Consider the following 13,897-nt stretch of genomic DNA (forward strand, 5'->3'; position numbering starts at 1 on the left):
GTGTGCCAAGGTGGTGGGGTGGGGGAAGGCACGCTTCAGCTGGCAGCAGTGAGAGGTGGCTGGGGCCCCAAACCTCCCTGCTGCTGCTGCCACCTCCCGCCAGGGCCCGCCCCCCGCGCATTGACCAGAGCTCCGAGCACCCCGCCACCGCAAAGGACGGCCATGCCTGTGGCCCTGAGTTCCCCAGGCTGGGAGCACCTCTGCGGGCGCTCCCCAGCACCTGGACGGCGAAAGAGAAGCAGCTCTGACAGGCAGCAGTGGAGGAGGCTGCTGGCCGCCCTGTCCGGAGGCACCAGGCAGCCGTCGCGGGGGCTGCGAGGAGCCCGAGAGAGGCACAGTAGGGGGGCGGGGTCTGCGCCCGTCGCGGGTGGGTGTGAGATCCCGCCCGTGGATCCGGCTGCCCCCGCCCCGCCCGCCCCGCCCCGGGGATCAGGTGACGGTGGAGGCTGGAATTTGACACCAAACACTGCCAAATGCTGCTGAGATGGAGCCGGCTCCTTCCCCCCTCCCAGAGGCCGCCTGTCCCGGAGTCCCACCGGCCACAGGTCCCAACCCCGCGGGCCGCGCGCCCACCTGGCTTCCTCCCCCGCCGCCTGCGGTGAGTCCGGCCCCGCGTGGATGGGGATCCCGGGATCGGGGCCGCCCTCCCGACTCCGGCCAGGACGCCAGCCGCTCTTCTAACCAGACCTTTCCCCGCAGGGGGGCGCTGAGCCCGCCGGGCACCTGCTGGCCATGCGGACAACGTGAGTGTCGGACGCCCAAGGGAGCGATCCGGGCCTGGCCGGGCCATGGCTCCCGGGGTCGGCTGAGCGCAGGAGCAGCTCCCTCACTGCCAGTGCCGCCGCCCGGAGGTAAGAGAAGGGGCTGGCTGGCTGTCCGTCCGTCTCGAAGAAAGGGGTGTGTGTTTGCATGCCTGGCTGTCCCGGGATCCGTCCCGGAGGGGGAAGAGGCGAAATCCGTGGCCGTCTGAAGAAGAGAAGGGGGCCCGCTCCGTCGCCGCTCCGGGAGAGAGCATTGCCTGACGCTCTGACCTGGCCACCAGTGACCGTGTATCTCCGGTGCAGGGAGCGGATTCGATGCCCTGGAAGGGCCGGGACCCGCGGGCAGAGGGAGGCGCTTCCCGGCCCCGATTCTCGGAATATGGTCCCTGGAGAGCCGCGCGCAGCAGGCAGCGCCCGATCGACCAAGACGGAGCGCACGGTGAGTAGGGCGGGAAGGAAAATCCTTGCGCCTTCCCGACTCGGGGCGGGAGCTGGGGCTAAAGTGTAAGGACTCGGGAGACCGGCTGGGTCTGAAGAAGATCCTGTGGTGAAGAGGGAATGGCAGGCTGGGCGAAGTCTTGGAGAAGAGGCAGAGCCTTGGACGCTTTTATTCCCTAGGCTGGCTCAAATCTCATCATGGTCTCTCTTGGTTAAGCCCCGCACCCCATCCTGGCCTCATCTGATCAGGTGTGCCTTGGGTCGGGGCTCCAGTGCATATTTGTCCAGGCAGCTTCTCTAGGAAGCAACGTGTGTGTGTGTGTGTGTGTGTGTGTGTGTGTGTGAGAGAGAGAGAGAGAGAGAGAGAGAGAGAGAGAGAGAGAGAGAGAGAGAGAGAGGTGGAACCCGCTCCAGATCTTGGCCTGCCCCCCTCTCCTAAGGGTGGTTTCCCCCCTTTCACTGATGGTGAGAACAGTGATCCAGAGTCCTGTTTGCTTCTGGGGCTTCTTTGTCTGGGTTTTCTCACAAAGGACTTTCAGTCCAGGCCTTTCGGGCAGGACTGGCTTCCTGCACCCCATGTAGTTTCAGGATAGGCGGCCCCGTAAGTGAGGTGGCTCTCTCCAGAGAGAGTGAGAGCCAAGAAGTTCCACACAGTGCCTGACACCATCATAGCTTGAGAAATGTCTCCCTTTCACTTCAGGCACGGAGACTACTTTCCACTCTCCACCACCACTGGAGTAAGGTTGCCTAGTCTTCCTGAAGCAGTGGAAGATCCTGGAGTTGCTTCTCTTGTGCCTCCTGGCAAAGTACTCCTGCTCAAACGGTGTTTCGGTTACTACCAAGGGAATGTAGCATCGGGCTGCAACTCTGGCATTAGCCTGTGTGCCTGCTGAGTTTCGTGCTCCCTGTTTTGTGGGACTGATGCTGTGTTTGTTGTAGACAAGATGATGGCTATGCAGGATGGCTCTTGTGGTTGGGATCCAGAGATGAGATTTCCGTCTCAACAGGTCAGTTTGTTTTTCTAGCTAGTTTTCTAGTTTTCCAGGGCAGCACATTTCTCAATCATCTCAGGTTCCCAACCTGTGGTATTCCAGATGTTGTTGGACTGCAACTCCCATCATACTCAGCCACAATAAATTGTAGCTGGGGGTGATGGGAGCAACATCTGGAGTATCACAGGTTGAGAACCCCTGCTTTGCAAGGTGAGCAGGATGTTGAGGCTTGCATGGGGTTGGGTGGTGTATTGGCTGCTCACCAGCTCCATGGAAGCTAACATCGCTTTGTTTTGGAAAGTAAATATCAGTCTTCAGACTGGTTTCCTTAACAAAATAATAATCTGCAGCTCTTCCCTGGGCTGAAAGAGCTACCACCTTAGCTTGTCATGACAGTTTAAGACACCTGAGAGAGGAGCTTGCCTTCTCTCCTCTGCCCATATTCATCCAGGAGAGATGCTTGAGGGGCTTGGAAGGTCTTCAGGTACAAGCATCCCTGCAGTCACCTGGAGGTGGCCTCATGGCCTGTCCATGAACTGCTGGCTTGAAACTGCCCATTTCTTCCTTACTGTCCATTGCACGGAGACTGCCAAGTGGTCTTTAACCAGAATCCATGGTCTGATGTGCTTTGATTGCCGGCTTGGCTCTTGCAAAATCTGCTCCAAACATTTCCCCCTGATTTGTGACTGCAGCACAACAGCCCTTCATCTCTCATAGGAAACAGCTGGGTCATGGGTGGCAGAAACAGCTGCCTTTGGCATGGTCTCTGCCATGCGTGCTAATACATGCCAGGTGGGAATCTTCAGGAACTCGCCTAATGGACTTGTGTGGCCCTTTCAGTCCAGCTCCTGAATTCAGTTTACAGCTAACAATTCAGTAGATAAAACATTTCCCCACCGCTGCCAATTCCAAGGAAGTTTTTCTCAGTCCCCTTGGAGTTTCCTAGGAATGAAGGCTGTGTCCCTTCTCTTCCCCATGGCAGTGCCAGTTCTGGTCCAAGTTTCTGATACTTGCTCTAATGAATATGAGTTAAATGAAGGCCATGTGACTTTTCCTTAATAGGCAGGGGAGGCATGGCTTCTCCACCCAAAGGTCTTGGGAAAGGGGAACTATGTATATCTCTGAAGCCTTCAGAGTTGTTGCTGGAAACTGATGATTCCCAGAAGCCCCATAGTTAGTGTGGTTACTATGCTGGCTTGGCGTTGGCTTTGAAGACATGGAATCCAATTTCCACTGTGTCTCGATGTCTCCATAGTTAAGAGAACTGTGCAGGGGTAATTATGTATGGCTGCATGGATGGGCTGGCAGATAAGAAAGTAAACAGAGGTCCAAACTCTGGAGCATTAACTTGTGTCTGGTCCCAGTTGGGGAAGAAAGGGGAAAGAAAATGGTCTACAGCCTGATCCATGGAAGACTTTTTTTAAAAAAACTGGTGGGCCCCAAGACAGAAATGGGCATCCTAGATAGAGCTGAATTATAGGGGTATCACTTCTAGCTCATCCTTTTGTTTCTGCTGGAGGCCCTTATTTTTTTTCATAGTTATTCTCAAGGAAGCATTGGTCACTCCTGGCAGCACCTGTGCCTCTAAATCACTTCAGATTACTCTGTGTTCCCATCTCAAGAATCAGGCCCAGGGTCTCTCTTTCAGTCCTTGGGGTGAGTTAGCAGGTCTCTCTTGTGTGTGGGTTGTCAGAAGAAGCAGAACTCTGGTCCTGTGTTGCCACCCTGTGGGAGTCTGAGAAAGTGCATCTCCTTGCAAATCAAGGAAGGACCTCAGGTATTTCCTTCCATAGGGAATGGAGTCCTATCTAGTCAAGAGAGGATTTATGCTAGTCAAAAGTAGACTAATAGCAAGCTAAGATCTGGAAGGTGGTGACAACTTTGTACAGCAGAACTTCAAAAGGGTTCCCTGTCCTATCTGTATACTCCTATTCCTAGCTTCTGCACAAAACCTTGTAAGAATGCTCTGGTTGTGCCTGGTGTCCTAGAGAACTGCTTCATGTGGTTGCAGGTCAGAAGGTGGTGGGAGAGCAGGATGTACCCCCAAATTAAGTAAGTTCTAGTGCTTCACTCTGCATGATAGCTTCCATGCTGAGTGAAAAGAGAAGTCTTCTCTTCTAGCCAGTTAGAAAAGATGCAGTTGGGGGCATGGTGCAAGAGAAGCAGCTAGTGTAAATGATGAAAGATGGAAAGAGATGTGGTGCATGTGCAGGGTGGATGGAGAAAGGTGATGGTGAGTGTTGGCAAATGAAGATGCTTGCAGGGAGAAGATGGGGCTGACTGCTTGATGATGAGGCAGGGAATTATCCAGAGTTCTGGGCGATCTTGACTTTGATTGGCACAAAGTGATTTGCAAAAGGGAAGGGCTGCTGAGAGCATGCAAAAATGGGAGCTGCATGTAAAACTATGTGGAGGCACCAGTTCTTGTAAGTGGCTCCTCCAGGTGAGCAGCTCCTGATTGCAAACCTGGCGACAGCCTTTACAAACTCCCTGAGACACTTGTTTGCATGCTGTGTTTTGTGTGACCTGGCCCCAAATCTCCAGAGCCAGTGACTTTCCAAGCTGAATCCCCTTGGATGGTGCCCAGACACTCTTATATCTCACAGTGCTCCTTCATGCTGCATTTCTTTTATGTCAGTTTTCACAAGGTAGCTGTGAAATATTGTGGATGTTGGTGCCAACAGATATTTTCGAGGCTGATCCATGGGGACATCTCGTACTCCAGCCTCATTTTTCAGGCCAGCCATTCCTGTCACAGGCCCATCTCAAGGTGTCTGTTGGATGGGCCCCTATCAGACCCCCAAATACAAAATGGTCAGGCCAACAATAGCTGTATCTTCCAAGGGTTATCAGGGTTGCCTTTATGTAGCTGGGTTGACTCATTTATTTGGAGAATGTTGCAATGTAGTATGACTGGGCCAATCATCACCCAGCTCTAAGAGTAGAAGGTAGGTTGTCCAACCAGGAAAGTGGGGTCCAGTTCATGAACTGTCTTTGTGTTGCAGGTAGGATGGAGTGGAGAGTGGAGGGGCCAAGGCACAGATCAGACAGATCTCCCTTTGACGACAGGAGTTTGCCTATCCGACAGGTGCGATACAGGGTGAGTTAGCCTTGCCAGGGGGTGATCTTGACATGGGAGCAGTGGTTACAGAAATAATGGACAGACAGAGAGGCTGTTTTCCATGGGAAGATTTCATACCTCTTCAAGGTATGAAAAATAGGGCACCTTTATGAATCACTCCCCCTTGGTCTCCAATGCAGGAGTCTAGAAATTTGCTTCCCTTTTAGATAGCCTTTTCCCTTGTGTGGGTTCCATGCCTCAGAGGGTCACTTTGTACACTCACACAATATGAATACAACAAATATTTATATACTGCTTTTCAACAAAAGTTGTCAAAGCAGTTTACACAGATATAAATAAATAAATAAATAAATCAAGTTGCTCTCTGTCCCCAAAGGGCTCACAATCTAAAAACAACACAAAACGTAAGACAGCCACCAGCAATAGCCACTGGAGGAATGCTGTGCTGAGGGTGGATAGGGCCAGTTGCTATCCTGCTGCTAAATAAAGAGAATCACCATTTTAAAAAGGTGCCTCTTTGCTCAGTTAGTAGGGGACACTTGCTAACTGACACAAACAGAAGTGATGCAGCAGCCGCCAGTTTGTGTACACTGTGTATATGCTATCTTTTGTGATGACCTTACTTGTGCCTGTTTTGTTGCATGTGTAGAAGGTTGCAGCTGCTCACTGGGTGTATATATGTTGAAATAGACACCTTTATGTTCTCACATTTGTACAGGACAGGATAGATGTGGTGGATTTGTGTTTTCTTACACAGAAGTTATGCCTATGTAGGAAGATAATCAAGTGTAGGCAAGACTTAAGACTCTAGAATGAAGCATCCCCACTTCACTCCCACACTCCTCTCTAAGAAGGTCCTCCTACCTTCTTTGTATCTTAGTATCCATGAGCTTATTTACTGGGATTTGTCATCATCTCTTTCCTAGGAACGGGCTTTGTGGGGTGCCATCACCCTGCTGTCATTGTTTGCCGGGGCAGTCACAGCAACACCACAGATTTGGCATCACAACAAGACATTGGGAGCACCCTCCTATGGAAGTGTGGGCATGGCCAGCCCTGCCCCTGTCGAGGAAGACATCAGGGAAGAACCATCACTGGCTGCATGGAGCCCCTGGCATGGTAGGGAGTGCCCCACCCTGGGGAAAATGGATGGGGGCCTGGGGGTTGGGGTTGGGTGCTGAACTTTCTCTGTTTGAGTCCTCAATCCAAGGGTCTTCCTTCATATACAAAAAATGACCTCCGCTTCCTCTCCCCCATGTGTTCTGGTCCTACTGCATTCTCCAGACAGGCCATCCATCTGGGAAGCAAGCAGAACAGACATTGGGGTAGAGATGAGGGTTGAGGAGAGAGCTGCATGCTCCAACCAAGCCCCACACCCTCTTTCCTGTGTCCTGGGGTCTTAACATTCCACCTCTGACACCCCCACCCCTGCAGGAGACAACATGACGGTGCAAGGGCTGAGTATGGCAGAACTGCTCCGGGCCGAGCGCTCCCCGGCCAGTCCCAGCAAGGCCAAGAAAGGATTCAAGAATGCTGAGCGTGAGGGCCGCCGCCGTAACTGCCGCCTACACAGGCTCATGGTAAAGGTGCGGGACCTTGGGCTGGGCTTTGAGTCAGACGAGATCGTGCCGTTCAAGTACTGCAGTGGGTCGTGCCAGCATGCCCGCACCAACTACGACCTGACCTTGAGTAGCCTGCTGGTGCAACGTACCATTGAGCCTCACGACCATCTCGCCTCCCACCCCTGCTGCCGCCCCACTCGGTACGAGGACATCTCCTTCATGGATGTGCGCAATAACTGGCAGACTGTGGAGAAGCTTTCGGCAACCAAGTGCAGTTGTGTGGGCTGAGGGGTGCTGCCTGTTGGAGCTCACAGTGTCACCGAGGGGTCAGGCGTTAACGCCCACCCCACAGCAGTGACAAGAGCCTGCCCTGTCTGTGAGACACAGAATGGGGAGAGGCACAGGTCGTGGTGGGGCTTTCCAGGCCAGGCAGAAGCAGCGAGGGAACAATCAGCAGGAAGGGAGCAAGGTGCCCTTGGCATGGACATGTCTGCAGGACATTTTTATAGGCCACTGTCCACATGCCAGCAACAGGATGGCAAGACTCAGGACAGCCAAGCCTGTGAGAGCCCAACTTCACTCTGGGTGGACCTATCTCCTTTAAGGCTTGGTCTGCCAACAGGCTTGTGCTCCGCTTTTCCAGTAGAGAGGCTGTGCTGGAGTTTCCCAGCTCTTACTCAAGGGGCAGAGATTAAGCCTGAGTTGTGTAAATGGGCACCTTCTTGAGTGCCCTCCCCTACCAGTGGTCCTTTGGACAGTTTAAAGAAGCCAGCCGCTTGCTAGGATCATCTAGCCCCATCAGTTGCCTGGCTTGTGTTTCCCTTGGGCTTCCTTATTCAAGATCATGAGCTCCGTTTTCTCTAGAGACTTGTTCTAGATCCATAGGGAGAAAGTGAAGTTGAACATGAAGGACAGTTTTGCAACCTTGGTACAAGCTCTAGAGTTAGTGCACAGTTGTGACTCTGTCCCTTCTTGGTGCTCTGGGAGTCCAGTGATTGCCATTCACTGTCCGTTATCTGCTAGGGTAGTTACCACAGTTGCTGGGGATAGGATTTGTTTTGAGAGGGTCTTCATTCTTAGAGCCTTTGGCTTGGTTGGAGAGCATCTCTCAGTGAGAACAAGCCCCTTGCAGGCGGAGGCTGGGTTCTGGATAATGTGAAGATGGTCACAAAGCACAAGAAATCTGCAGCTGGGTAAAGTCAGGGGTGTAGCTATAATTTGAACAAAGGGAACAAAAGCCCCTGGACCCATGGGATGGCCCCCTCCCACTGGCTGGGACACAGCCCTCTCTCCTGTCTCCCCTCCTGCCTCCCTAACTCACTGGCAAGGTGCTAACTCCTGATAGGATTGTACGGAGTGTGTGATATTATTTGTATAAGAACGAAGGACAGGGCATGTTGAGAATATTTTGTTTTTCACCATCTCCTTATAGTGCTTCTGCAGCAAAGCAAGGGGCTTGGGGAGAAGAAGGCAGCAGGAGGCCCTACTTCACTTCTTGTCCCAGGGCCCATTTCAGCCTTGCTACTCCCCTAGGTAAAGGTTCATCTATAAAGCCAAACCCGGTGTAAACAATCTGTTTTGCAACATTCCCTAACACACTAGCAGGAGCGGTTTGGATTTTGGCCAATAGATTTGTCAGGTTGACACTGGAGGCAGCAACAGCCCCTGCCATTCCCTGGGTTGGCTATCATGTGGGGCCAGCAGGGTGAAGACCTCTGTGGATCAGTCCACCTTGTCCTGGAAGTGACACTTTCTGAACAAAGTTATTTATTCTCTAACTTATTTATTTATTTGTTTGCACCCCACTCACACACCCCGCCCCGTGGTACCTATTTATGATGCTGAAAGTCAGGCCTGGAATATAATTTAAAGTGGATGCTGATGTTATGCTTTGGACCTGTGACCAGCAGTTCCTACTTCCTTTTCCCCACTTGGCCTGAGCAAAGGCATTTCCTCTTCCTCCTTTCCTAATTTTATATGCTCTGCCCTTTATTTGCATTTGGATAAACTCTATTTTTGTACAGCAGTGACTTCCTGTAGCAATAAAATGTTAAGGCAGTACAAAATTGTGTGTGTGTTTGTGTGTGAATGAAGGAAAAAATAAATATTCATACCAACTCTGTTCATAAATACAGTGCCAACAGCAAGTGTGAGTCAAATACTTGGCTGGAGTATCTAGGGTTGGTAAAGTATTAAGGATGGCTACCAAATATCATAGAAGGAGATTCTAGAAGCCTTCTCTGAAATGCTTAGAATATCATAGCTGACATTCTCTTCAGTGCTAGGACTATGGAAGAAGCCCCGCGGAGATGAAAAGAGGTTGCAAACTAGCGGCACTTCTTCTGCAGCCCAGTAACAACCACAGAAAGGTGTTTCTTGTTGTTTGTTTTGGCAATTTTTATGCTCCCTCCTCCCCCCTGAAGGACTATTCACTTGCAGGAATGTGTTCCTGAGGGCTGTGGGACCTTTAGGGACGTATTCAGGAAGGAAGGAAGAGAGAGCAGCAAAAATTGCCCATCTCATCCATCTGCTGTTCCTGGGCTAAGGAAGAAGCACAACTAGTTTCCAATCTCTTCACATCTCCACCAGTGTTCCCTCTAACAGGGATTCCCAGATGTGGTTGACTACAACTCCAAGAACCCGCACCTGCAATAGCTTTTGCATGGGGATTATGGGAGTTGTAGTCAACAACATCTGGGAATCCCTGTTAGAGGGAACACTGATCTCCATAGGGCTTCTACTGTTGTCCTAGCCCTTCAGGGAATTCCAGCAATTATTTTATTCACTTCTAACACCACATTGGTTTTGTTGGGCCAGATGTCTCTGGAAGATTCTATATTGTACATTTCCAGTTTGGGGCCAAAGTTAATCTGGCACCTATCAATCCAGCTCTCAAAAGAGAAAAACATTCCAAAGGACCTCCCTCGCAAACACAGCTCCCGTTGTTGTTGGTGTGTGGGGTGTGTGTGTGTGTTGTTAAGTGTTAAGACCCAATTAAGACTCTTTTGACAACCACATAGCATAGCTCAAATTTTCACACCACCAGCATAGTAGGAAAGCTTGCATAGCACAAACCACATCTCTGACACCAGTCACAACAATCTGTTATCTCGCCCACTCATAGTATATGTAGAGTCATTGTTATGGATGCAAGCCTTATTTTCCAGAGCGATGTCTAGATTAAAAGTACTTCCCTTTTCAGAGCTAGGGTGGAAACAGCTTGGTCAGTGTTTGCCATGGAGGGGAGGGTGTTATGGGAGTAAGCAGCAGCTGTGAAAAAGGCCAATTCCATACTAGGGATCATTAGGAAGGGGACTGAAAGTAAAAATGCTAATATTATAATGCCCTTGTACAAATCTATGGTGCGGCCACATCTGGAGTACTGAGTACAGTTTTGGTCACCACATCTAAAGAAGGACATTGTAGAACTGGAAAAGGTGCAGAAGAGGGCAACCAAGATGATCAGGGGCCTAGAGCACCTTTCTTATGAAGCAAGGCTACAACACCTGGGGCTATTTAGTTGAGAAAAAAGACGACTGCGTGGAGACATGATAGAGGTCTATAAAAACATGCATGGTGTGGAGAAAGTGGATAGAAAGAAATTCTTCTCCCTTTCACATAACACTAGAACCAGGGGTCACCCCATGAAACTGAAGGTCGGGAAATTTAGGACCGACAAGAGGAAGTACTTTTTCACACAGCACATAATTAATCTATGGAATTCCTTGCCATGGGATGTAGTGATGGCCTTAAAATGGGGCTTAGGCAAATTCATGGAGGACATGTCTATCAATGGCTACTAGTCTGGTGGCTGTGGGTCACCTCCAGCCAGCCTTAGAAGCATGATGCCTCTCAATAGCAGTTGCAGGGAAGCAACAGCAGGAGAGAGGGCATGCACATACCTTTTACCTGTGGGCTCCCCAGAGGCATCTGGTAGGCCACTGTGGGAAACAGGATACTGGATTAGATGGGCCTTGTGCCTGACCCAGCAGGGCTGTTCTTATGTTCTTAGACATAAGAGTCTTAGAGTTCCACTGCCCTCATGTAACCCTTGACCAATCCATCTCCATACTTCTTGCTTTGGGCCAGGGCCCAAAATATAACTGGTTAAAATTCAGTATAGTTCCTCCTTTCAATCCAGAAAATCTCCATTATGCCCCTGGGGTATGCAAAACTTCCCATAGTTATGCTAAGCCTAAGAGGTAGGTTACATTATATATATGCTTTTTAATTAGAGGCTGAAGTGGCATAATATAGGCCAAGTGTTATGGATCCAGGGACTAAAATGTAACGCCACACTACACAGTTAGGCCTACCTACATCTAATGAGATCAATGAGCTTCTGCATCTAACCCTATATAGCAGGGATAGGCAACCCTGGCACTCCAGCTCTTGTTGAACTACAATTCCCATCATCACCAGACTCAATAAACTGTGGCTGGGGATGATGGAAGTTATAGTTGAGCAATAGCTACAGTGCCAAGGTTGTCTTACTCTACTATATAGGATTAAGCTGCTTCCTGAGCACACAGTTTTCACACTCCTGCTAAATCTTCAGCCAGTTGTTGCCACACAAGTGGCCTTGTTAGGCTATACACTGGCACCTAATGTGCAGCTGAATATCGTCAATGTTCACTCAGAAGTTAGTCCCAGTGGTTTGCTGTGAGTGGTACTTGCTCCAAAGTAAGGATGCAAAGGATTGCAGCTGTAAAGGGACTGCCACTGCCTTATGCACAGGTAGGTAAAGAAAGCCCATCAGGGTTGGTGTTCTAGGTAAGACAGGTGAGGGACAGGCCCGAGGACACATGCCTGCCCACACCAATTGGAGGGCTCACGCCCCACCCACCCAGCTAACCCCTTTGTGGTGCTGTGGGTCAGCTGACAGTCTTGTGCTACTCCTGCATTGCTAGGCACCCTTCATTGGCCAATGGGAGAATCTCCCAGCTCCTATGTTATAATAGGGCCTGGGAGATGCTCCCATTGGCAGATGGAAGGCAGGAGAAAGAGGAGTGTTGGGCGCCTTTGGGAGCAAGCCCATGGCCAGGTGGAGAGGGAGGAGTTTTTGCCCAAGAACTCAGCAGCTCCTCTTCTGAGCATGGTAAAAAGAATAATATAATTCTAGTACTGGAAGGGACCTTGGAGGGCTTCTAGCCCAATCCCCTACTCATTGCAGGAAATGGCTACAGCCTGCCTGACAGATGGCTGCCCAGCCTCTGTTTGAAAACCTCTCGTGAAGGAAAGCCCACCACCGTGTGAGGCAAACTGTTCTACTGTTGAACAGCTCTGGAGCTGCAGCTGCCAAGTCCTTGCTGCCAAGTGCTGGAGAGAGGAGCGGCTGCTGCCAAGTTCTTTACCAACAGGCCTTCCCCTACCAGCCTCAGAGGGTGGGAGGAGCAGGAGTTGCTGCCAAGTACCAGTCGGCCTACTGCCAACCAGTAAGCAGGAAAGGGGGCATGCACTGGGAAATCGGTGGTGGGCAAGTGCAACTTCCTGCCCTGGGGTCCAGCACAATCTAGTGCCAGCTTTGTACCCACAAACAGGAGTTGCATTGACATAGTCTCTCACCCCCCAATCAAAGCCAACTAGTCTGTGCTTATAATAGCATAGTCATGGGAATTGTCCACATAAATTACATTACATTTTATTTATTTTTTGGAGAATTAGCAGTCTTGATGCAAGTGTGTGTCAGTTTGGTTGGTCCTGATAAAGGTGTTGCTAGTTTCCCTAATGGATCAGCAGAGCTTCCTGTGATTTTTGTGTCTTTTGGAGACTACAGCAGTTAGCTGTACAGAAGCGGGAGCGTGACACTGGAGGAAAATAATCCTCTCTAGACCATTAGACTCCGACCTTTTCAGAGTCAAATGTTAGCAGTGAGGCTGTTCTCATTAGCAGCCTAGCCTGGCCTAGGCTGCTTGTGTGGAGCGCCAGGATCTGCTCCACACAATCCTGACGCTCCCGCCTGGCCTAACCCCACACTCAAGCCCGGCTCTTAGCTGAGGTTAAAAGAGCAAGCACTCCCTTAATCTAGCTGCCGGGTTTGTGTGTCTCCTCGGCGCCACAGAGACAGGCACCTAGAGTGCCCATATGATGGGGGAATCCCCCAAGGCAGTGTGTTCATTGCATGGTGCCTCATGGGATATGAGGAGGCCAGGAAAATGAGTCCTCGCCTCTGTTGCTCTGTGCTGCCAGTAGGCATGCAGTTTGCATGCCAAAAGGATCCAGAGCACTCATCTGGGGGGGGGGAGGTGAGTTCAACTAGCCTCCTCCCCTCACCTGCCTGCTGACCTGCCTGCCTGATTGTGTGAATGACCTCAGTCTCTTTCCCTGCACCCTCCTCTTTGGGAAACTTTAGCTTTCTACAGAAAGCAGTGGAAATGGAGCATGGCAGGCGCCTGGTGCCAAGAGGAAATTGACCTCTGCTCGGATCAAGCAGCAGTGTTGTGCGAGACTGGACCGGTGGAAAAGCTGCCTAGCAAAAGGTGACAGATCCATCTAACTCACTGGATCCTGTGCACTCTTAATGAAGCCGGTGTTCCTGACATAACAAAAGAGTATTTGAGGCTGGATTGCCTTTAAACGGTCAAAGCACCTCAGAATGCAATCAAAATCAGGTCCCAAGTCAGTGATGTAAATCTGGCACAACAGAGCCTTTTGTTCTGCACTTCCTCTGAATAGCCACAGCATCGCTCCCACACCTGACTGCCTGGGAATGTCAATGTTCCCTTTTCCTAGCAGTGGGCATGCACAGTGCCACAGAAATGTGAGGTCCGGTGGGCGGATGGTTCAGCAGTGTGTGGGGGAGTTACCTTTAAGGAGCAGGCAGGGTACTCTTACCTCTTCTGTGTTACCCCCACTGGCACTGTGCCCAAAATCGCTGCACAGGGCATCTGCGTACCTTCCTGCTGCCCCGGTCAGCATCAGACTGGAAATGGCCAGTGCGTGTGCACACATCACATGTATGTGCACGCACACTGGCCACTTCCACGGAGTCTGACACTGACTGGGGCAGCAGGAAGGTATGCTGCTGTCCCACACAGTGATGTTGGGCACAGTGCCCGTGGG

The 13,897-nt window shown here is 50.9% G+C and overlaps 1 protein-coding gene across 2 annotated transcripts; it reads left to right on the forward strand.

Annotated features, from left to right (window-relative positions):
• The first annotated feature begins 452 nt into the window (after positions 1-452).
• On the forward strand, positions 453-8,886 carry ARTN (artemin). 2 transcript variants are annotated; one of them, XM_053249776.1, is made up of 6 exons: positions 453-851; positions 1,065-1,200; positions 2,139-2,206; positions 5,197-5,291; positions 6,200-6,392; positions 6,708-8,886. In XM_053249776.1, the coding sequence occupies exons 1-6, from the start codon at positions 485-487 to the stop codon at positions 7,121-7,123; spliced, it is 1,275 nt and encodes a 424-aa protein (XP_053105751.1). In that variant the 5' UTR covers positions 453-484; the 3' UTR covers positions 7,124-8,886. The 2 variants fall into 2 exon arrangements, with proteins under 2 accessions (XP_053105751.1, XP_053105752.1); XM_053249777.1 differs by having other exon boundaries at positions 5,197-5,279.
• The last annotated feature ends 5,011 nt before the right edge of the window (positions 8,887-13,897 follow it).

This window comes from Hemicordylus capensis, chromosome 4 (assembly GCF_027244095.1).
Source record: "Hemicordylus capensis ecotype Gifberg chromosome 4, rHemCap1.1.pri, whole genome shotgun sequence".
NCBI lineage: Eukaryota > Metazoa > Chordata > Lepidosauria > Squamata > Cordylidae > Hemicordylus > Hemicordylus capensis.